This window comes from Lissotriton helveticus, chromosome 4_1 (genome assembly GCF_964261635.1).
Source record: "Lissotriton helveticus chromosome 4_1, aLisHel1.1, whole genome shotgun sequence".
NCBI lineage: Eukaryota > Metazoa > Chordata > Amphibia > Caudata > Salamandridae > Lissotriton > Lissotriton helveticus.
In genome coordinates this window covers 252,456,445-252,480,425 of record NC_136063.1, presented here as the reverse complement: position 1 = coordinate 252,480,425, position 23,981 = coordinate 252,456,445, and the positions used below count along the sequence as shown (strand labels likewise).

General features: G+C 44.8%; 1 protein-coding gene across 1 annotated transcript in view; it reads left to right on the top strand.

The window, feature by feature from the left end:
- The window catches only part of TG (thyroglobulin), an 825,201-nt gene that overhangs the window by 254,602 nt on the left and 546,618 nt on the right, over nucleotides 1–23,981 (top strand). Inside the window, exon 20 of the mRNA XM_078686739.1 lies at nucleotides 9,673–9,888. Within this exon, the coding sequence (XP_078542865.1) occupies nucleotides 9,673–9,888 (216 nt within the window). The remainder of the gene's footprint in view (nucleotides 1–9,672; nucleotides 9,889–23,981) is intronic.

Sequence of the window (23,981 nt, the reverse complement as noted above, 5' to 3'; positions counted from 1 at the left end):
TCTTTAAAAATTGTTGCAAGAGCATTTTGTAAAGATTAATCGCAATTCACCTCTAATTTCACATGTAGTTCAGCTAAACAAGTGACCTAAATTTTCTCAAGAGTCTGGGACCCTGACAACATGCCGGTTGGATCGTTTTGACCGTGGTGCAAACTTCTGTTTTTGCAGGGATTGGAACAGTAAATTGTATAGAGTTAGCCGTACTCAGTAATTGCAATTAACCCCAGGTACATATCTGCAGTTCAAACCTGCTGATATGTACCACTGGAAAATTCCTTGGCAATACAAGCATATGCAGATTTTGGCACAGAATGTTTGGAAACCCACTTGTTATGTTTGTTTTTTAGGCAAACCTCATAATAAACATTGTTTATCTCTCCCAATAAAAAACAAATCTTAAGTATAATAATTATCTGCAACCCCTCTGGAACACCCGTAATCAAGGCGAAGATTTGAAGCCGGTTTTCCAGGTTGTGGGGCAACCACTGCTTTCTAGGAAATACCTGTGGAGGGTACAGCCAATTACCTTGATGCTGTCGACCCATAGGTACTATTGAGGTCCAGTTGGAGTAACCAGTTACTCTCTTTGGACTTTTACCTCGGCAGTGATAGGGGAAATCCCTTACTGCTTACTTAGAGGTTGTAGTAGGTTTGACACAAAGATACAGAATGACCGAAAAACAAGACCGGACTGGCCGTACTGGGCATCAGGCATTTCCCCTGGAGGGTGGAAGGGCTGGTTTTGTTACTGGGGTTATGTAGCGGTGTAACAGTTAAAAGCACCTGCCGTAGAGTTCCTTGTATATCCAGCACTTTTCAGGCAACAATAAAAGTGTCAAGACAACTCTGGTGTTTAATGCACGTACTGGAGATCAGAGTTTTATCTAGTGGCAGTTTTGACTCATCAGAGGCAGCACAGAGGGTTAATATGTCGGCTGCAAATAACGTGTGGCATGCAGGTCACAGAATAGCATTTTGTGTGCATAGCTCAGTAGGGTACTGCATCTCCTAAAGATCCTTTTGTTACTGTGCAATGCATAAATCTCAACTTTAATCTAGCATAGTGAGCTATGAACTACCATCAAAGAGCTGCATGCAAACTGCGAAGTACAGGTTACAAAGTCATATTTTTTTCCCAGTCTTTCATTATCCTAATGTTGGTCAAAATGGTTTTCTTTGGCTAGACATGAATTCATATTAGTAAAGCCAACCCTAACTACTGTGTTGTGTTCTGAATCCTGAGTGTGTGCTTCTTCAGACCAACCACTCTTAAACAATGCCTACCAGTATGGCTGACATGTTGATCCTACACCTAGTCGTCACCTTTGTCTTATGTAACATTTTCTATTCACTGATTGACACACAAATGACTCATTGTGTTTGTATTTGATGTAAAGTGCTCCGACACCCTACACTGGTATGAGAAGGGCCATAAAACAAATGAAATACACTTGAGAGAGGGGCTATGGAGAGATGAAATGTCCTGTTGGATGGTGATAGTGAGGGAATCATCGAAAAAACCCATCAAGGATTGTCGTATCCTGGTGCACTGTAAATACATCATTTACTATGCTTTAAAAGCTAGTACAATTGAATAATTCTGTTGTAGAATGCACCTATTTTTTCCCCAATTTTCTTCGGGAGAGAACACCTCCCAGCCCTACTTGTAGTGGTCATGTTCGCTCGTTGTGTTTGCTCGCTATGCAGTCTAACAAACCCTCCCAGCGTTGCTTTGGGTTCCCAGTCCAGCCCTGCGGAAAAATCCTACTTATTTAAAATCTATGTGAAGTCAAAGGAATATAGCTTAGAAACATATATATGTAATTGCATACAGAGACGTTACTGAAGTCACAAATAAGGCCATGCAAAAAAATCCCCAGAAATCTATTAATTTTGTACAATATTTTGTAAATTGGGCGATGTAAGCCCAAACATTTCTGTCTCAGATTTCATTATAAACCATTGGCTGTGGTTTCTGGTGCAGCAATACAGGTAAAATAAATACGTTTTGATCGGCTAAGAAGATACAGACTAATAAGATTATTACATGAATGAATCATATAATATTTGTCAAATCGATTGAGTATAGAAAATAAATAGTAAAATTCTTAATTGTGTGAGTCCCCTATTTAATTTTTAATTCTATCATTCTTGGCAGCCACTGGAGTCGAAAAAGTGCTAGTGAAGATGCATTAATTATTTTCAGATGCTAAACTGTTTTTGTTAGTCACATTCTTTGCTAATTTGAACATGGTGTTTATGAGAAAGCAAAATCCCCATGCTTTCAATTAGCCTTTAAAATGAGATGCTGTTCATATCTAAGATGAACAAATGCAAATAATTGATAATATTATTTTTCTAGTTTTGAATGGATTGGAAATAGGACGGTGGTGAAGCAGAAAAAGATGTGAAAAACAATTATTCTATTGACTAATACATATTTTCTCTTGCTATTTGCGAATGAAGCTCCATGTATCATGTGGCATAATTGAGCTGGGTAATAGTTTGCTAACACTGATCCTATTTCAGAAGTATTGGAGTGAATGCATTTGGTGACTTATATATGGGTGAACGTCTGGATCAGCGAGAGGTACCAGCTATCTAGTGATTTGTGATACAGTTTAACATCGTATGAACAGTTACATGCATCTAAACAAACACTTCCCCAAACGGAGACTGTGTTTACATCAAATGCAGGGGTATGCAAAATGATGACTTGTCGTGCAAAGTCAGGAAACTTTGCCTTTCGCAGAGGTGTGTTAGGTGTTCCACAGTGGCAGTAATATTGATTCTATCCTGCAAGAACATCACAATCAAGCTTTCTTCAATGTTTCCAAAAGATAGAAAAAAATGATTCAACTCAAAGAAAGGAAACTTTACATTAAAGACTGCATAGAGAAAATACTGTATTAATGTAATGTATCCATTAACAACTTAAAGTTCATAAACCGGAGAACTCAGATTCACATAACAGTTTGTCTCTTATAAGATCATCTTCTGGCAGCTGTCAGTTTGTAAAACAATCCTGTGCATTGAGTATTAGGAGATAATTTGCGAAGGGGGCCCCGAAATTTCGACTGCCGAGGAGCCTCCACAGGGTTTAATCCGGCACTGGGGATTGGCTTTAGCCACCCCTGCCTGTTCTGCTTGTAAGGTCATTTACCGTGAAATGCTCCATCGTATCAATAAATGCATCAATATAGATGATGAAACAACCTAATTAGTCATGAAAGAGCAGCCATAGCAGGATGTGCCCCTTGACACTAAGCAAGTGGTAGGCCAAAAGTGTCATTGGCCATGCCACATCACAGTGTTGTGTTTACGCAGTTCCTGCAGTACAACCTGGCCAGTTTTCTGTGCATGCCTCTAAGTATCAATTCAGCACAATGCAGAGGCTGACCACAAAGATATACAGACCTTCTGCCTCCTCAATATTCATGATGCAAATGCAGTTTCAAATCATTAACTCATTTTGAAAAGAAATACATGAAATCCCCTTCGCTGCACCTGTTCTTCATGAGATACACACATTTTGCAGTGTTGATATTGTGTGTCACAAAGATGTTTGTTACTTGCAATGTAATTTTGATGCATTAATCATAATAATAATAGTAATAAAAGTAATTTAATAATTTGTAGATTTATATAGCACGCCTTGTCACTCATGAGTGTATCCAGCTGCTGTCCAAGGGCACGGGGAGATTAAATGATTTTCCCAGAATCACTGGATGTTGAGCCGATGCCGACACGTGAACCCGGATACCGCCTCCCGAGTCGCCAGCCCTGCCCGCTGTGCCACTTCCTCTCCCTTCATGCATTGTGCTTTGGCATTGATTTTGGAGATTTCCACCTTGAGTGTGGAGCTCTTCGTAGCCCCTCTTGGAGATTTCCACCATGAGTGTGGAGCTCTTCGTAGCCCCTCGTGGAGATTTCCGCCATGAGTGTGGAGCTCTTCATAGCCCCTCGTGGAGATTTCCGCCATGAGTGTGGAGCTCTTCATAGCCCCTCGTGGAGATTTCCACCTTGAGTGTGGAGCTCTTCGTAGCCCCTCTTGGAGATTTCCACCATGAGTGTGGAGCTCTTCATAGCCCCTCGTGGAGATTTCCGCCATGAGTGTGGAGCTCTTTGTTGCCATAAATCACACTCAAGAGTTTTGATTGTAGGTGATCCTGGGTATTTCAAGGTGTGGTTTACTTTGGAAGTGTGTGAATGCCCACAAACTGGTGTGGTTATGGGCGTTCACAAACTCCTACCATTCTTCTTTCCGGCATAGAAACGGTCTGATAGCCAAGTATGGTTCCAAAAGGTGCATTGATAAAGGGGTCAATATTCCCATTGTGTGGAGTTCTCTGTCACAGAGTCTTCTCCACAGGTGAATGGATTCTAAACCTGGAAAAACTGAGGCAAGCGCAGCGTTCCATGCAGATCCAATCGGGATTGGGGAATTGCAAAAATCGGTAAAACTGCTCTTGGATGTAGGTTCAAAAATAAGATCGTCATTTTAATACAGCTTTGTGAATCAGACCCATAAACTGAATATGAACTATGTGATTGGCTTAAATTGTTACTTATTACAAAGTACATTTTGATTTACAATCACTTGTAACCCACGGTCACCCATGAGAAGCAGAGGGGGAAGACTGTGTTGAAACATATCATTGTCCATGTGTTCACAATACTGAAACATGCTAACAACTTGTTTAAAAAAGTTTGTTTTTGTTTGTTTCATTTTTTTAATACAACCATGCAACCACTTGAATGCTCAGATCATTCCTTCATCTCTGTCATCCTCTCAAACCGTACTTACAAATCAGAACGGAAACAACCCCCCCCCACACATTTCCCCAGATCATTTAGAAATATAAACACTGAGGTATTTGAGCCATCCTATGCAATCGCCAAAATCAATGTCAATCAACCAGCAACAAAGTACTCCTTGCTCACTGTGGCAAACCTCAGCCTAGGTATTCATCTAGACTTCCTAGCCTCCGCTAACACTAAAAAAAAGTAGGCTGAGCATCATATCCACCAACAGATGGTTCACTCTTAGCACTGAAATGCCAAATAAACCCTTTACCCAAAAATGTGTAAGGCTCAGTCGAAGAAGACAGAATTTGCTGAAAAAGAGAAGGAGGGGCTTAGACAAAGCCATCAAAAGAGTCATAAATAATGCTACATTACACACTTTTATTCCAAACCAAGGTGTTTTTCAATACCTAACAATACCTTACTGACTTCCTTATCTTATTTTCCATGCATGCATATTTGCCAAATTTCACCATTCCACGGGCAATGCCAAACCTGCCAAACTTGCCAAACGCTGCTTTTACAATCCACCTTGATCTCAATCAAAGCCCTGAAACCCACTGAGGTCCTAACCCTGGCTCTCCCCAAACAATAACATGACACACTTCTTCTGCACCATGCTCACCTGCCATGTCCTCTGGTGAAGGACCTAACCAACATGGTCAATGCATTCCTCCTTTCAGTACTGTCCCATGCCTTCTGACACTCCAACCTTGCCTTTGCCTCATAAATCAAAGCCGTTAAAAGAGTCAGGACATGCGGTTCTTCCTTCTCTGCAAAATTCTACTCCTTTATTCTTAAAATAGAATCTCAAAGGCCTCTTCTTGGCACACTATGACAATTGCAATATCATCTAATGTGTTCTACCCAAGAAACCCACTGACAAGCTCCACAAGGGTGTACAAAATAGTGTAACAATTTCTCAGGAAATTTCACAAAATTCCATTAAAATGTTGCCAAATTACACTCTTGTTGCAAAATGATTTTTACCTAAGAGCTTACAGCTGCAATGCCGAGTGCCCCACAAAAGGAGGAAGACATGGGCCACTTTCATAGCCAGGGGCTGAATGTACCTCTTAACCTCAAGCCCCGATGAGCTAGAACAACCATATTTTATTTTAAAGGTTTTATATAGCGCTGGCTAGACCCGAAGGTATCCGAGCACTTTACATAAGTATTAGATCAAAGTTACAGGTTACATCGTTACAAAGGTTACACAGTTCTTAGAGCATGGCAACATAGTTACTTGTAAGGTCGAGATAAACAATAAGCACAAATACGTAAGGGGAAGAGCAGGCAAGGGGAGAGATTCAGGGGGAGGGGGGTAGGAGCAGGGGAAGTAGACAGATAATGAAGGCTGGAAAGAGAAGGGGAGGGTGAGAGACGCAGCATGGAAAGAGGAGGGGAAGGGCGACGGGGACACAAACCGGTAGATGAGTCAAAGCAAAGTCCAGTAAGCTGTGATCCCAGGGGAGGTGGTATCACTTCCCTATCTCTGTTGCGAGAGGCTCCCTTTATGCAGTGGACTCTCTCAGAGGGGTCTCTGAGACTCCAAGGCCTACATACTGGATCCTTCCCAAAAAAGGGGAGAGGGAGTGCTTTGGCAAGGGGTGCCATACCATACATCAGCTGTGAGTGGCTCCCTTGGCGCAGTGGACTCTCTCAGCGGGTTCGCTGAGACTCCAGAGTATAAATATTGGATCTTTCCCCAACAAGGGGAGAAGGAGTGCTTAGTCAAAGGGCACAAAGGACAATGGGCTAGGCAGAGTAGCAAGCAAGGGGAGAGATTCGGGGGAGAGGGGATAGGAGCTAGGGAAGTAGACAAAGAGAGTAAGAGTACTGAATGGGAACATATTTATTTAATGAGTTATTATATAGCGCTGGCTAGACCCGTAGGAATCAGAGCGCTTTACATGAGGAACAATAAAGTTGCAATTTACATCCGTTAAAAGTTACATAAGTATCAAGAAAAGGTTTTAAATAACATAGGGGATAATGTGAATGGAGCAAGGAAGGATAAGGGGATAGGGTAAAGTGGTAGGAGGAAGATAGGACGTAGAGACGAGGAGAAAATCTGCCCAAAGACCGGCTGGGTAGGTGACGGCAGGGGGGGTCCACAACCAATCTCCTCTTTAGCTATCAGGTAGCTCCACCGGGCATCAGTTAAATCGCTCGATCTCCACAGTCTGGGGTAAATTCTGCAGGTTCAAAGTCCTAATGTGTAAACAGGTTAGGGGATAGGTTCAAGGTCTGGTCAATGTCCAATTATTGTCCCAGGGAAGTAAAACAACGTGGAGGGGACCACTGTGGCAGCCATCTTGGGGTCAGGCAGGGGACAATTCACATTCGCGTCACATACAGCCATCCCCAATATTATCTGTTCGAGGGGAGGAGATTGAAGAACAATGGAGCAGCTAGAGGACAGGGTCAGTGTCCGCTAGTCTCTTATGGAGGAGAGTATTGTCGTGTGGTGGCAACAAGGGAGAGAGACGGCCGCCATTTTCGGATCAGGCGGAGCTCTCATCACTGTACGACACGGTGATCACTCTCGGTGCCCAGCCCTTCCTGCTGCTAGTCGCCAAAGTGAGTGGCCCACAGCTTAAGATGTGGCCCCGGGGAGGGGGAGTTGATTAGCTCGTCGAAACGGAGGCCGGTGGCCTCACGGGTGCAGATGCCCTGGCACAGGGCAAGATCACTCCGTTCTAAAGGCGCCATCTTAGCCTCTTCACAGGCGAAAACATCAAGGTTCAATTCTCCACAATGCCAGATCAGATAAAGATGGCAGGAATCTTCCAGTGATCTGCCTGCATTCCGGCAGCAAGATTGCTGTTCTAGGTGTGAAAAAGGCGCTGTGGGATGCCTGCTCGGGAAGCCGAGGGGAAGGGACGACACGGAGCCTCAGCTCCGAGCGGCCATGATGAAATAAAGCAGGTTGTGGTCAGTCAAACGGACAACCGCAAAAACAGACCAAGAAACACAGTCTTTAGGATCCTCACATTGCTTGCATCTAGGATGCTCAGCAGGATTCTCGTGACCCCCTTTCCTTGCGTAGCATAGTTCCATCGGAATAATGATCAGCGCATGATAACAAGTGCCGCCATCACAGTGTCAGGCAGCAACCAAGTCTGAGTCAACCCATACATAACTGGCGAAGTAACGACACCCCAATAAAAGCTGGAACCCAGATGGGATTCCGAGAAGCTAACATCAAAAAAGAATAAAAGTTACGCTAATCAGTTTCAGGCGTACATGAGGTTTGTTATTCACAGAGCGCCTGAACCGCCATTTTAAAGTCAGGCAGCGTTCGTGAGAAAAAGCTCCACTTCTGCAAAGGATTCGATTCCACGATGTAAATACCTTGCTGCAGACAGAACAAGGATCGTAGGTATCCATACAGACGCCAAAAGCACAGCCTTGAGGATCCTGGGCACACATATGGGAGCATAACTGCTCCTCCTGGACTCACCATATCTTCCCTGGCCTTCCCTGACATGACTCTGCTTCACCCGCCACCAACCATCAGCCTCCCTACTGATATTTCTTTATGTAAATGTCAACAGATTTTTCTGTGGAATCATGGCAAAACCACCTGAAAAGGACAGGTATTCTAAGGGTCCGTTTGGCTATTCCTTATTGCAGTGGCAAATTCTGTAATTGGCAAACTATTGCACATGCAAACCAGACAGAATTGGAGCCCTGGATTTTCTGCATCAAAATTCAGCCAGTTCATTATGGTGGGTTTGATACATGTCAGTATCAAAGTTTAGGCCTTGTGTATCATTCAAGTGTACTGAAGCAAAGGTTCTGCAACCCTGTAAATGTTACACCATTCTATATCCCTATCAGATAGCTACACTCAACGTCTGCTTATCAGATCAACTGATGATTCTCTTAAGAGGACTGACCACAGTGGCAGATCTGTAGGTGTGTGACATGAATGTGTGATGGTTTTCCGCAAGCCGGAATCAAGCTGAAAGTACGCATTCATTTGGCACGCAAGTCGTTATAATGACTTGCCTTAGGGGGGCGCTGGATTTTGAAATAGGTTAATTTACTGTTACATCTCCGGTATGGACAACAGTAAGGAAGGTGTTGGACTTTAAATCCAACACCATTCCACCAATACGCCACCTAGGGCAAGTCTTTATAACGACTTGGGTGCTGAACGAATGCATACTAAAGACGTCTTTGTTCTTTTGCCGGCGCTGTAAAGGCACAGTGGGAGTCCGGCTTTGGCCTGAAGGACGTTTTCCTTGTGGCATGTGTGGTATGTCCTTGTGCCAAAGTTAAGAGCTAGATTTGACCACATGAATTTCAAATAACTCTTGAATCCTGAACTTTTCAGACTAACCTTGAACTGAATAGAAACATTGGTCCTGCTGAGAAATATCAGGCTAGGTTTACCATCCTACACAATTGTTGCTAATTTACCCCCTGACCTTCAATTCATTTCTTATGCCTGCTACTTCTCTCAAGTAACAGAAATGGAAATATAACAATATGCAAGCATCCGCAATAATTAAATACTATAACTCGTTGGTATACTTTTAACATTTTTGATATTACCTATTGTGTTACTGCTAATTAATATTTTATACTTTAATTTTATTACTTTGTAGTAGTTTAGCATATATGTATTGTAGACTATTTTATGAAGAAAAATCTTTCATCAGTAATACACTCTTACTACTCTTGAACCTCATTGTTCATTGTTCATGTAGGACGGTCCCAGTGATATCAAAAGAGTTAAATGATGTACAAGAAGACAAACTACCAATAAATGCTATTTCATTTAATCTAGTTCTAATATATACTCTTTTCATTCTAGCTCATTGAAAAGTCATTAAGTTGATCGCTTTCTTACAGAGAATGCAGTTGCGGGTGATGGTCTTGCTGGTCGCTTTGTGGCTATGATCAGGAGTGGTGACTACCTTCTTAATGTGGATTCCAAGCAGTTGCCTGCAGATGTGACCATAGACTTTCCTCAAGATGCCGATTTCAATCTCTCTCCTTTGATTCAACTGGGATGCATGAAAGGGTTCCGAAAAATGTACGACATTCGAAGAAAGCCTACAGGATGCGGTATGTTTTATGTAGAAAACCGACTCAGAGCAGATCCATAAGTAACACAACACAACTAAGACCTCAAAGCAATCTTAAGAGATCAATTATTTACTGGTCTGTTAAAAATATTCTATTTACACTGAAAGGATTTCCATCTATTTACCCCACAGTTTAATGACCGTTAGACATCAGAGTGAAACAGAGATACTTAGGGCCTGATTAATAATTTGTAGGAGGGTTACTCCATCACAAACGTGACAGATATTAAGAACGCCTCTTCACAAGTATAATAGGAGATGATGCACCTGCAATAAGGCTGATGGGATAGCCACCACATTTGTGACAGAGTAACAATCCAGCCAAACTTCAAATTGGGCCCTTAGTTGGATTTGTTTTCTTTTTCTAAAATAACAAGCATTGGCAGAGCAAATAGGTCTCACTGTTTTTATAGAAGCAATGATGTTCGCTTTTTCTCACCCTTCAAAAGGTGCAATCAGCCCTTTCCTGATATAGACAGCTGCTTCTTTGACTGTTTCTTAAAGGCCTACAGAGGTTGAGGTAGTGTTGGTAGGGTAAGCTAGTTAGGATAGGTATGGTAGGTTAGGTATGCTATGCATGGCAACTAGGTTAAGTATGCCATCTCTGATGTCATTGAACATGAGTGATGTAATATGTGAGGTCATAAGCAGTGCATGGCATGGGCGCAAGTTACAGTTAGCTCCTCTGAACTTTTTACAGTAATAAATCAGTTTTTAAACATCTCACTTAAAATCCGCAGCACTGTTAATGGGAATACTTTATGCTTTTAATTAGGCACTCCTTTTGGTCATAGATGAGTATTTTCTATGCCTGTTGCTGTTTTCCTTAATAATAAAAAAATAACAATAATAACCGTATTACTTTAAAAAGGGCCTCCTTGCTGAGCAGAATGCATTAGAAGAATGACTTCATACCGTCAAAGAAAAGTGTCGTATTATCATGGCAGAAGATGAGGTTGGTGCCAGTTGTAAGTGGTGAACTTAAAAGACATACAGAGCAAAATATCACATAGTAGATTTGAAGAAGGGCCTTGAGGGTTCTTAACAAAAGCCTGCGAGCCACAGGAAAAAGATGTAAATCCAAAATAATATAACAGCAAGCTAAAAGAAATTAACATGCAAAGGCAACTCCTGAATGGATGGTGACTTTTTTATGATACGCTTTGGCCTTGAAAATAACAGGTCAGTAATTAAGATATTGATGTGCTAACAAAGTAAATAAATCAAAGGGTCCGGGAGTAAAGCGAGGATGTGCATAATAAAAAAATAAACAACATTGGGATTGGTAGGAACACAGGCTCCCCTGACCAATCGCAATGCGGCAAGGCATCGTTGTGATTGGTTTTGAGCGTCCTGGTTTGATGCTCAGCCAGTGAATGGGGGCCTGGGCATGTTCTTCTTGCAGATTGTAATGAAGCCTCCACGGAGAACAGGAAAGTGCGCATGACTGGTTTGGGTGGCAAGAGAGGGCCGACCAAACAGCCATTGCGCAATTAGGAGTAGGCAAACCACTTCTCCCGGCCCTGCTCCAAGTGCAAAGCAGCCCCACACACCCGCCCGTCCGCAAAGCAGCACAAACATAGAATGATAATAACTAAAAGTCATTATCATTTTATATTTCCTCTTCTCGCACTGCTTGAAAGCAGTTGGGCAACGCTCCTCCACCAAAGCGGCGAAGCCACCACTGTCTTTATACTTCTTGTTGATGTATTGATGAAAAACTGGCATTAGGTACCTCATCTCTCTTTTACTTCAGTATGTGGAAACAAAGTAGAAAAACATCTTTTGCCAAAACTAACTCTGCAAAACCTGATATAGCCAAAATCTTGACTTTAAATAAGTATCTCCAAATAAACATACACCTTATTTCAGTATTGACTGCGTGTCCCCAAATATACAAGGACTGGGGTCAGAATAGTTAAAAAATAAATAAATAAATAAATGTGGAAAGTGAGTTTTTCTGGATTTAATAATTAAATAGAGGTCGAAAGATTTGTAAGAGTTTGTGTGTGTAAGCTCGAGATTATGGCTGTCTGTTTTTCAAAATATGTTTTTCCTGTTGATGTTTTCAGACCCTCAGTAAGCACAAGGACATATTAATATTCCCAGGCTTCACTCATCGGTAACGAACCTTAAGAGCTCATAAAGTACAAAATCTCTCCTGAAGCTACTTACCTTGGTAGAATAACACACTTGAGAGTGCCCTGGAGCAGTGACTCAGAAGGAGGACCTCAGGTTAAGTACTTGAGTACTGTGCTCCACCTGAGTGCCTCACTCTTTGGGGGCACAGCCTTCAGGGGAAGCATCCTCTTGAAAACCCATCTTTGTTTTTGAAGCACAAGTGGTACAATGCGTTGTGATGCTATGCGTGGTGTTGACTTGCGGGGTACCATCATATATACCTTCTTTACATTGCCTATTGTCCCCTTACTTTTTTACATTGCCCATTGTCCCCTTACTTATGCACATTGTAAACTGGTCCCTTACATCTGCACAATGCCCATTGTCCCATTAAACCAGAATATTGTCCACAGTCACCATACTTCTGCACATTGCCCACCTGCATGCTTCCAATCACAACCAGTTTGCTCTTCCACAGCATCTCCACCTTCTGCTTGTGTCAATTGCCCTTTATGCATGTTCTTACATATATTCCCTTGCACTTCTTCCAACATCTGCAGCAGATTGTCCTCCATTCTGTGTCCAGTTAGAGAAGAATATATGGATGCTTCTATAGCAGGCTGCGCAGTAAACATTATACTTATGAATATATGATGTTACCCCACAAGTCAACACCACGCATACCATCACAACGCATTGTACCACTGGTGCTTCAAAAACAAAGATGGGTTTTCAAGAGGATGCTTCCCTTGAAGGCTGTGCCCCCAAAGAGTGAGGCACTCAGTTGGAGCACAGTACTCAAGTACTTGACCTGAGCTCCTCCTTCTGAGTCACATGTGCAGAAGTATAGGGACTGTGGACAACGTTCTGGTTTAATGGGACAATGGGCAATGTGCAGATGTAAGGGACCAGTTTACAATGTGCATAAGTAAGGGGAAAATTGGCAATGTAAAGAAGTGAAGGGACAATGGGCAGTGTGCAGAAGTAAGGGGACAATGGGCAATGTAAAGAAGTAAGGTGACAATGGGCAATGTAAAGAAGTAAGGGGACATTGGGCAATGTAAAGAAGTAAGGGGACATTGGGCGATGTAAAGAAATAAGTGGACAATGGGCAATGTAAATAAGTAAGGAGGCAATGTAGAGAAGTAAGGGGACAATGGGCTGATGGAGAGATAGGGTAGAAGGAGCACATAGTGAGGGGGAGAAAGTAACAGGACAAGGGGGTACAGAAAAAGGCAGAAAGAAATAAAGAATTCAGAGGGTGCAGCTGACGTTGAGCAGGTGGCAGGATGGAGAGTGTACACACAGAAATCTGCAGGCAGTAACAGGGTGACGCAGTACAGGTGAAGGGCAGGAGGATGTTATGTTACAACCGCACTTTTTTGAGCGCACGGCTACCCCGAAAGGGTGTCCCGGCGCTTTAGCAAAGAGGCCTGAACAGAACCCAGAACACCCAGAGGCGGATACACTATAGGCACACTGGTTATACAGAGAAGAGAACGGTCTTCAACTCCCTCCTAAAGGCCAGAAGATTATTAGTATTGCGTAGAGAAAGAGGGAGCTCATTCCAGAAACGGGCTGCCATAAACTGAAAAGACCGACCTCCCATCCGCACTCGTTTGATCACTGGCACCTCGACTTTAGCCAAATCAGCTGATCTCAATTTCTTCCGTGGAACATAGAAAGCAATACGCTTCCTGAGGTAATCGGGGCCAGTAGAGTGGAGGGCTTTAAACGCCAGCGTAAGAATTTTGAACCTGACTCTGCTAGGGATTGGAAGCCAATGCAACCTGACCCGCAACAAGGAGGCGCTGACTCTCCTCGGTAGGCCAAAAATTGCTCTGGCCGCCAAATTTTGAACAATTTGCAATCTGGACACAAGATATTTAGGCAGTCCTGCAAAAAGTGCGTTAGCATAGTCCAGACGCGATCCCACAAGCGCTTGAACAATGTTCTTACGGTATTGTAGGGAGAGCAGTGGGAGAAATTTCCTCAGCATCTTGAGGATGCCGAAGCATTTCCCCGCTAAGCCCGTAATGTGTGGACGAAAGGAAAGATCGTCGTCAAACACAACTCCCAGATTTTTTACTTGGGAGGACGGTTTCTCAGGAGGAAACATGTCCGGGGGCCACCACGACTTCCAACCAGGGTCAGGGGCACAGCCAAAAAAGAGCAACTCGGACTTATCCGAGTTGCATTTCAGGCTCTGGTGCTGATACCACGTAAAGACTGCACTCAGACAGTCTTTAATTCTACCGCCGTCAAAAACCTCTCCCTTCCTGCACGTGAACAGGAGCTGGGTGTCGTCAGCGTATGAAATGACCCGGGCTCCAAATGCCTCCGCGACCTTCGCCAAAGGGGCCATATAGATGTTAAAAATGGTGGGGCTCAGGGTAGACCCTTGAGGCACCCCCACCTCTAGCGAAGGCATTTCCGCGGAGAACGGTGGAGCCCAGATCACCTGTCGGCGGTCGGCTAAGAAGGATTGAAACCAATCCAACACCGTCCCCCGCAGTTCTATCTCCCTGAGTCTTAAAAGGAGACCTGCGTGTGGGACGGTGTAGAATGCCGCCGACAGGTCCAGCAGGACCAACATAGCCTTTCCCCCATGATCAAGCGTCTCCCTGATGGCGTCGGTCACCTCCACAAGAGCTGTCTCCGTGCTATAATTGGCACGGAAGCCAGATTGGGAGTCATGCAGCAGTTCGTTGTTCTCGATAAAGGTGGTAAGAGTGTGCTGAACATGCTTCTCCGCCACCTTCGCCAGAGCAGGGAGGAGGGAGATTGGTCTATAATTGGCCAGCTGCAAGGGGTCAAGCAAAGGTTTTTTGATCAGCGGGAGAATAAGAGCATGCTTCCACTCTCTAGGAACCACCCCGGAGCTCAGAGACATATTAAGCAGGGGGTTCAGCAAGCTGTTTACAGTTGAAGCCACATTGCCCAGGCATTTAGCCGGGCAAGCATCCAAAGGGGATCCTGATTTCAACCGGGAAAGCAGCTCAAATGAGGTTTCACAGGACAACAGGGGAAAGGCCGATAGAGTGGGCCCGGACTCTGCTTCTACAGATGACAGAAGCTTCTGATCGCACCCCAAGGTCACAACATCCTTCAGGGGCCCCACCCCGGGAAATGAATCCTGAATCTTTATGATCTTAGCAACAAAGAAGTCAGCAAGCTGCCTGATCCACTCCTCTGTATGGGAGTGTACACGGGCGCCAGCAGCCGGATCCACGAATTCCTTCACAATTCTGAATAATTCCCGGCTCGTATTGTCAGCTTGATCTATTCTATGCTCAAAATGGATCTTTTTGGCTTCAGCAATCTGTTTATGATAAGATTTTATAGCATCCCTGTACTTGATTTTCTCCACAGGATCGTACTTGCGCCGCCAGAGTCTTTCCGCCTTTTTGCAGTCTTGGCGCATTTTCCGTAAAGTGGAGGTAAACCAAGGAGCGGAGTCCTGGCAGGGAGCTATCCTTGCTGGCTTCCGAGGGGCAAGCTCCTCAAATCTTGCCTGAAGCCAGTCCTGAACTGACGACAGGTCGGCTTCTAGATTCCCTGTCATAGTACAAGGATGTTGACAGAGTGCATCAGCGAGCATATCAGCTGTCACTAAGTGAAAGGCTCTTGATTGACGAAACCTGTCTTTGTGAGTTCTATGGCTAGTCTGGCACTCAAATAATAAAACAAAATTTATTAAAAAGTGATCAGACCATAGAACCGGCAGCGGGAGGGACACCTTAATCGGCACCGTAGAGAAAATTAGGTCAAGCGTATGACCTTTGAAGTATGAAGTATATGCTTAGGTACTTGAGGAGAGATACTCGAGAGGTAAAAGAATATGAGTCTCCCCATTGCATTAGAAACTAAGGGAAGAGACCCCCATGTATGCTGAAACAACATAGAGGTTTTATGTACTTGTTTATTTATGTATCAGTCTTAAATAGCAAGAGTCAGACGAAAGCGTGACAGAGTAAGTATACATAGTGCAAGTCTTTTTACTCAGTAGCGGCAGAGCGGGGTGGGGTCTGTAGTGTTGCGCACTAATTGTTGCACGTCACGCCGTGACGTGACGTGATGTGCGGCGGCCATCTTGGCGGCTGCGCACGCAGCGTGTATCAGAGGCGCGAAAGCCGGCAACGAGGACAGTTCGGCTCAGCGCTCTTTAGGGAATTTAAGTAAATAAAAGAGACGTTCACTATACTTGGCTACACAGTCTTTATTTGTGCACATCACAACTTTACAATGGCGACAAGGATGAGATGCTGAACCCCTGCTCCAGAGTAACCAGCCAACAAGAAAAAAAAAGAGGATATGACACACCGAAGGATATATCAGCACATCAGTGAACCCACGCACAAAGTAAGGAGTGGGACAGTGAGGCCAGGCGGCCTCGAGTCAATTGTGAAGGGTGAACAAGCTACCACACGAGGAACCAGACCTTAAAGAGCGCGGCGGAGCCCAAAGCCACCCCACAGGGTAAATAGCCACGGAAAAGGGACAGACAGAACCCAGGCGGAAGCAAAAGCGAGCGCGTCAAGTCTACAGGTCACCCGAGAAGAGAAACCGCGCTGGCTACCTTAAAAGAGGGTGAGGGAGCTGACGCAGATAAACTCCAGTTACAGGCTGGTAAACAGGAGCCAGACAATACCCCGGGTAGTCCCAGAAGCCAAGGGAACACATCACCCACCGTCAAAAGTGAGAGGATGAGTGCGCAAGCAGGATACGCCATGGCGCCAGTCCAATTCCTGCCCAAACCAGGAGAACCACTCATGAAGTGGGAAGATTGGAGGGAGTATATAGACAATTTCATAGAAGCCCTAGAAGATGAAAATGAGGAAAAATTCAATGCCAAAAGGAAAAAGCGCATCCTACTGCTCAATTTAGGCCCGGAAGGACTCAGGATTTACAAAAGTCTGGTACCCAAAGAGAGAGGAAGCACAGACGGCGATGTGTATGCCCATGCCATTGATGACCTGAACGAACACTACCGACCGGCAGTATGCGTATCAGTGGACAGATTCAATTTCCAAGAGAGGAAACAGCGTCCAGGAGAATCGGTGGAAGAGTATGTGGCGGCCCTGAAGAAACTGGCAGCCACATGTAAATATGACGCATGGGAAGATGAGTTCATAAAAGATCAAATTGTGATGCACACCACGAGCACGAATGTACAAGACAAACTGTGGGCCAGCGGAGAGACCACGCTGAAGGAGGTAATGGTCATTGTAAAAAGGGCAGAATTGGCACGCAGGTGTGCTGACGCGGCAAAGAAGGAAACTACACCCAGTCCCATGGTGAACAAGGTGGACGATGACGAGCCGCGCAGAGACCAGAAATACAAAAGCTTCTCCTCGAAAGGTCCACAGAGATGGCGAGGCAACCCTGGGCTGCCAGGAAAACAAACCGGGAACAACAAGAGAGCGTGCTACAGATGCGGTAGCTGGTCCCACGAAGCACATGACAGGAAATGCCCGGCGATCAGGGCCAAATGTATGTACTGCGGCATAATCGGCCATTATGAGAAGGTGTGCTGGAGAAAGACAGCCAAAAGCATGGTGAAATACATCGACCATGATCTAAGCATGGGCGGATTTTGCGGATTCGCAATCCGTGAATTTGCGGATTTGCGGATTTGCGGATTGCGAAAATACGCAAAATCCGTGAATTCTCGCGGATTTGCGCATTTTTTTGGGGGGGGTGTGTTCGCACGGGTTTCTGCAAGTTCGCGAGGGTTTTGTACAATTTTGCAAATTGCGAACTTACTTGTCGGGTCGCCAGTTTTGCGAACTTGTTGTTTCTACGTGCCCAGCCTGTTTGCAAGGCTTTCTTCATCACTGCCACCCTCTGTCACCACTGGCACTCTCTTTGGTCAGCAAATCAAAAGGGAGAGAGAGGACTAGGTAAGCTAGTCCGGGTCCCCTGATTATATGTAGAAATATCAATATAGGACTAGCTAGGTTGTGTTAGTGAGACTCAGGAGGTACATCTGTGGGCAAACCATTAGGTTTGGTCATGAAGCCCTCACACACCAACCTAGTTGGTGTCATGCTTCATCATCGGGCCCACCACAGTGACACCGAATGTGTCCCGGGTGTGCTGCGACTCCAGATTACTGAGGAGCTGGTATGCTTACTGAGTGTGCAGTGATAGTGAGAATGAACGTGAAAAGTTAAAAGCTATACAGGTGGTCCCAGTTCCCGAGGGTGAAAGGTAAATTTTAATATCTGGGCCCCTGTTAGCAAGATAAAAAGGCTTGTGGACGATGTGGAGTGTATTAAGAGCTCCTACGTCCTTGGTGGTCTACATGTTTCAGCCAGGCCTTTTGGTTAAAACTGGCTTTCCTCAGGACCAATGAGTATGTGTGGGTGACAATAAACTATATTAAGTGACAGTGTGTGATAAAAAGTGTCGCACTCGCTAAGGTGCTGTACGTGTTAGAGGGGGATTCCCTCTGCTTTACTGTACATAGAACATAGAGACAATACAGACATACAAGGGAGAACCAGTGAGAATGGTATTTTAGAAAACACAACTTTTGGCCGACTTCTAGTGTGCGTGAGCGACCTAGAGCGGCAGATAACGTGGCCATGAGCGTCTTACATGGCTGTAGTGAAATATGGCGGTAAAGTTTTAAAACGTAGTGGCGGTGGTGGGCTACACAGCGAAACAAGCATAGCGTGAGGTACAGGTAAGTATGGTACATAATTCCTCACACTTGCTACTTGCTGTTAAAGCCTCATGGGTCACTTGGCAGGGAGGGGAAGAAGACCCTGAACAATGTAAAAGGCCAAAGTTAGGATAGTACCTGTGGAGAGAAAATGCTGCTTACCCAGAGCGTCGTGAAGAGATCACTCGTTTACTCACGGTAATTCCGATCAGCGTGCTCCTGCGACCTATCGTCCTGCTCCAGTGTCCCGAGTGAGATTGCATGGCTCAGGCACGGGCTTATATAGCTGGTTCAATTGATTGCACCTGGAAATGAGAGAGGAGGGTGCGGTCGCGCTGGCTCTGAGTGCGCGTGTGTGAGGAGACAGTGCCACACGCGTCGCGCATGCGCGGAGGTCAGCGCGGCGCACGCGTGTATTGCAGACACCTACACACTGCGCATGCGCATTAGAGATGATATGATTAAAGGCTAAAGGACCGAATAATAATGGTCCGTGATGGGTTAAAAGATAATAAAAAGCAACTGTTAACAAATTAAAAAGGGGCAAAGAGGCAAATACAGAGTTGGGACAGACCACGAGGCCAAGCGTGGACAGGGATACAGACTAATTGTTGTGAGCAGACAGGGAATGTTTATTTGGATAAAGCATTCCACGGAATGGAATCATTAAGCCCCTCTATGTGGGTAGAAAGGCGATAAATCCAGCGTTGCTCTTTGGAAAGTAGTATTTTCTCATCGCAGTTGGATGGTGCGAATTGTTCAATGACTGTCCAGGAGAAGTCATTTGGAGTGTGATTTTGGGTGATGAAGTGTTGGGTCAGTTTGCTGATGTTTTTTCCACAGCGCATTGTACTTCTATGTTCAGTCATCCTGGTTCTGACTTTCCTGGTGGTCATACCGATGTATCTCAAACCACAATGACAGGTGATCAAGTATATTAAGTTGGATGAGTTACAGTTGGTAAATTGTCGTTGTGTCCAGGTTTTTCCATTTTCCAAAGATAATGTTTTGGAAGGGGTGGTCAGGTGGCAGACGCTGCAATTGTAACATGGTTGATGGCCTGTTAATTCGGGTAGCCCCCATGCATTCAGAATTGTCTGGCCTGTTTGTTGTTTCTTTCTGGGTCTGGTGGATACCAGTTGGTCTTTCAGATTTTGGGCTCTTTTATGTGCAAACCGAGGGGGATCCCAGTTCCTGGTGCCTGAATTGATGATCTTCCAGTTCTTGCGGATTATGTTTGAGACCTGGTTTGAGGCGGTATTGTAGGTAGTGACACATGTCATAGTGGGCGTTTCTTGTGGTTTGACAAATGTTTCCAAAAGAGCGAGTGCGACACTTTTTATCACACACTGTCACTTAATATAGTTTATTGTCACCCACACATACTCATTGGTCCTGAGGAAAGCCAGTTTTAACCAAAAGGCCTGGCTGAAACATGTAGACCACCAAGGACGTAGGAGCTCTTAATACACTCCACATCGTCCACAAGCCTTTTTATCTTGCTAACAGGGGCCCAGATATTAAAATTTACCTTTCACCCTCGGGAACTGGGACCACCTGTATAGCTTTTAACTTTTCACGTTCATTCTCACTATCACTGCACACTCAGTAAGCATACCAGCTCCTCAGTAATCTGGAGTCGCAGCACACCCGGGACACATTCGGTGTCACTGTGGTGGGCCCGATGATGAAGCATGACACCAACTAGGTTGGTGTGTGAGGGCTTCATGACCAAACCTAATGGTTTGCCCACAGATGTACCTCCTGAGTCTCACTAACACAACCTAGCTAGTCCTATATTGATATTTCTACATATAATCAGGGGACCCGGACTAGCTTACCTAGTCCTCTCTCTCCCTTTTGATTTGCTGATAATTGGCAGCGCACAGCTGCGAGAGACACCTTACCGATACAAGATGGCACAGAATACAGGCCTAACCTTCACTGAGGATGACGTTACTGAAATCCTCGACGACCCCTCGCTCTTGGCAGATTTTAACACAGCAACTACAATAGCGCAAACTACAGACTGGGACACTCTCACTGAGAAAAAGCGAAACAGGATACGCACTATTCTACACGGTGTTATCCTCGCACAATACCTTAGAACCAACACAGCGCCCAAAGGCCTACTTGTCACCAACGCACCAAGAATATTCCTCGACGATGTAACTTTCAGAAAAGACTGGGCACAGATAGCCTGGCACTGCACCAGGGACTGGCTCATCCTGATAATAAAAACTGCTAAACGTCTATCAGACGCAGTCATAATTGAGATCCAGGCTACCGAAACCCATTTCAAAACCACTTTGACAGGATACAAAAAGAAACTGGAAGATCAGAATCGTGAGATGAACGATTATAAAGAGTACCTAACTCAAACCAAGATAAAGAAATTCGAGAAGGACCTCAAAAATTTCAGCTATTTAAAAACCTATCCTTATGCTGATGACGGATATACTGCACCCACAAAAGGCCAGAACACTGATAGCTCGGGAGACAACAGCTCCATATCTAGTGGTTCCAGCAATGGATCCTACAAAGCCAGAGGGAGAGGCCGTGGAGGTAAACAACGGGCACAACCTTGGCAAGGCCCTCCACAATTTCAAAATTTCGGACCACCACCATTTGGTCCCATGCCTCCATACTATGGATACCCACCACTATACCCTCCTGGCCAAGTGCCGTATTATCAAAACAACCCAAACCAAAGATATCCTTTTTTAGGCCAAGGCCGCAGACCCCGCGGCAAGAGAAGGAATCCCCCCCAACAAGTACAGTGGGCACCACAACCAGCACAGTGGACAACAGAAGAGGACCCAGTGAGTGCCAACACAAGGAACAAAGCCAAGGAGCAAGCAGGTCCCAGCAAATAACTGCACCAGCGAATACTAGCACTCTAGTGTTCAACCTTTCTGACACACCCCTCACTAATGAGGAAACCAGCGTCCTTAATAAAGGACTGTCGTTCGTTCCTACCACCAGACTAGATACTTTCAAACTCCATGTCGAACTGACCGAGTTTTTCAGAAAACTGAGGTTAAAAGCGTTTTTCGAAAATAAGGAGAAACCCAATGACACAGAGTTCATTAATGAAACTGGCCTGAAACCTAAATCCAACTTCACCCCGCCACCTGCCACTGTGCCAGTGGAGATCAGTACCTTTGAGTTAGCAGTATACTCAGAGGTCGAGAGATTACAACCCCAAAACCATTTCAATAACCTCTCCTTTCGAGACAGGGAAATCGTCAAAAAACTTCAAAATGACCCCACCCGCATCATCAAACCAGCGGATAAAGGAGGGGGGATAGTCATCATGAACAAAAGAGACTACGACACCGAATGCCGCAGACTTTTAAGCGACACTCGCAACTACAGAAAACTGCAGAGAGACCCCTCTAAAGACTTACAGAAAAAGATCACAGAACTTGTGCAAGAGGCTTCTGACGCAGACTACATCTCGAAGCAAGAAGCTGAATATCTGAACACACATGACGCAAAAGTACCCTATTTCTACATCATGCCCAAAGTGCATAAAGGGGTCACCCCACCACCAGGAAGACCCATAGTGTCAGGCATCAAATCCCTTCTAGAACCGCTATCACGGTTCTGTGATCACTACCTCAACCCGCTAGTTCAGAAAACTCGATCCTACATCCAGGACTCGAAACATCTCCTCAACATCATCAAAGATGTCAGCTTCGATCCAGATAAACATCTCCTGGTCGGACTGGATATTGAGAGCTTATATACGAGCCTCCCCCAAGACGCCACACTGAAGGTACTCCATGATGTCCTGATGGAGATCGATTGGCAACATCGCACCCCACGTCACTTCATCTTGGACTGCGCCTCATTAGCATTGAAAGAGAATTACTTCGAATATGAAGACACATTCTTCCTACAAACCAATGGGACCTCTATGGGGAGTGTCTTTGCCCCGAGCGTGGCAGGGCTATACGTCCACCATTTCGAACAGACGAACATCGAAGCCCCCACGAACCCCTACTCAGCTAACATCACAATTTGGCGTCGATATATCGACGACATTTTCATTGTCTGGGAGGGTAATGAGGAAACACTAAAAGACTTCCTAACTTGGATCAACAACCTTGACCCGTTTCTGAAGTTCACCTGCACCAGCAGCCCAACTGAACTAGCATTTCTAGACCTCAATATAAGACCTGATCAGGGAGGCCTAACAACAACCACTCACTACAAACCGACATCCAGGAACTCGTTGCTGCGTTTTGACAGTTTCCACCCCAGACCTCTGAGGGAGAATTTACCATTTGGGCAGTTTCTGCGTATACGACGGAACTGCAGCAACCTCCAGGATTTTAAACACCAGTCAAAAGCCTTGGTTCACAAGTTGGAAGACCGGGGTTATCCATCCAGAATCATTTCCAAATCATGCAAGAGAGCTCGCAACCAGAACAGAGAGGCTCTTTTGGAAACATTTGTCAAACCACAAGAAACGCCCACTATGACATGTGTCACTACCTACAATACCGCCTCAAACCAGGTCTCAAACATAATCCGCAAGAACTGGAAGATCATCAATTCAGGCACCAGGAACTGGGATCCCCCTCGGTTTGCATATAAAAGAGCCCAAAATCTGAAAGACCAACTGGTATCCACCAGACCCAGAAAGAAACAACAAACAGGCCAGACAATTCTGAATGCATGGGGGCTACCCGAATTAACAGGCCATCAACCATGTTACAATTGCAGCGTCTGCCACCTGACCACCCCTTCCAAAACATTATCTTTGGAAAATGGAAAAACCTGGACACAACGACAATTTACCAACTGTAACTCATCCAACTTAATATACTTGATCACCTGTCATTGTGGTTTGAGATACATCGGTATGACCACCAGGAAAGTCAGAACCAGGATGACTGAACATAGAAGTACAATGCGCTGTGGAAAAAACATCAGCAAACTGACCCAACACTTCATCACCCAAAATCACACTCCAAATGACTTCTCCTGGACAGTCATTGAACAATTCGCACCATCCAACTGCGATGAGAAAATACTACTTTCCAAAGAGCAACGCTGGATTTATCGCCTTTCTACCCACATAGAGGGGCTTAATGATTCCATTCCGTGGAATGCTTTATCCAAATAAACATTCCCTGTCTGCTCACAACAATTAGTCTGTATCCCTGTCCACGCTTGGCCTCGTGGTCTGTCCCAACTCTGTATTTGCCTCTTTGCCCCTTTTTAATTTGTTAACAGTTGCTTTTTATTATCTTTTAACCCATCACGGACCA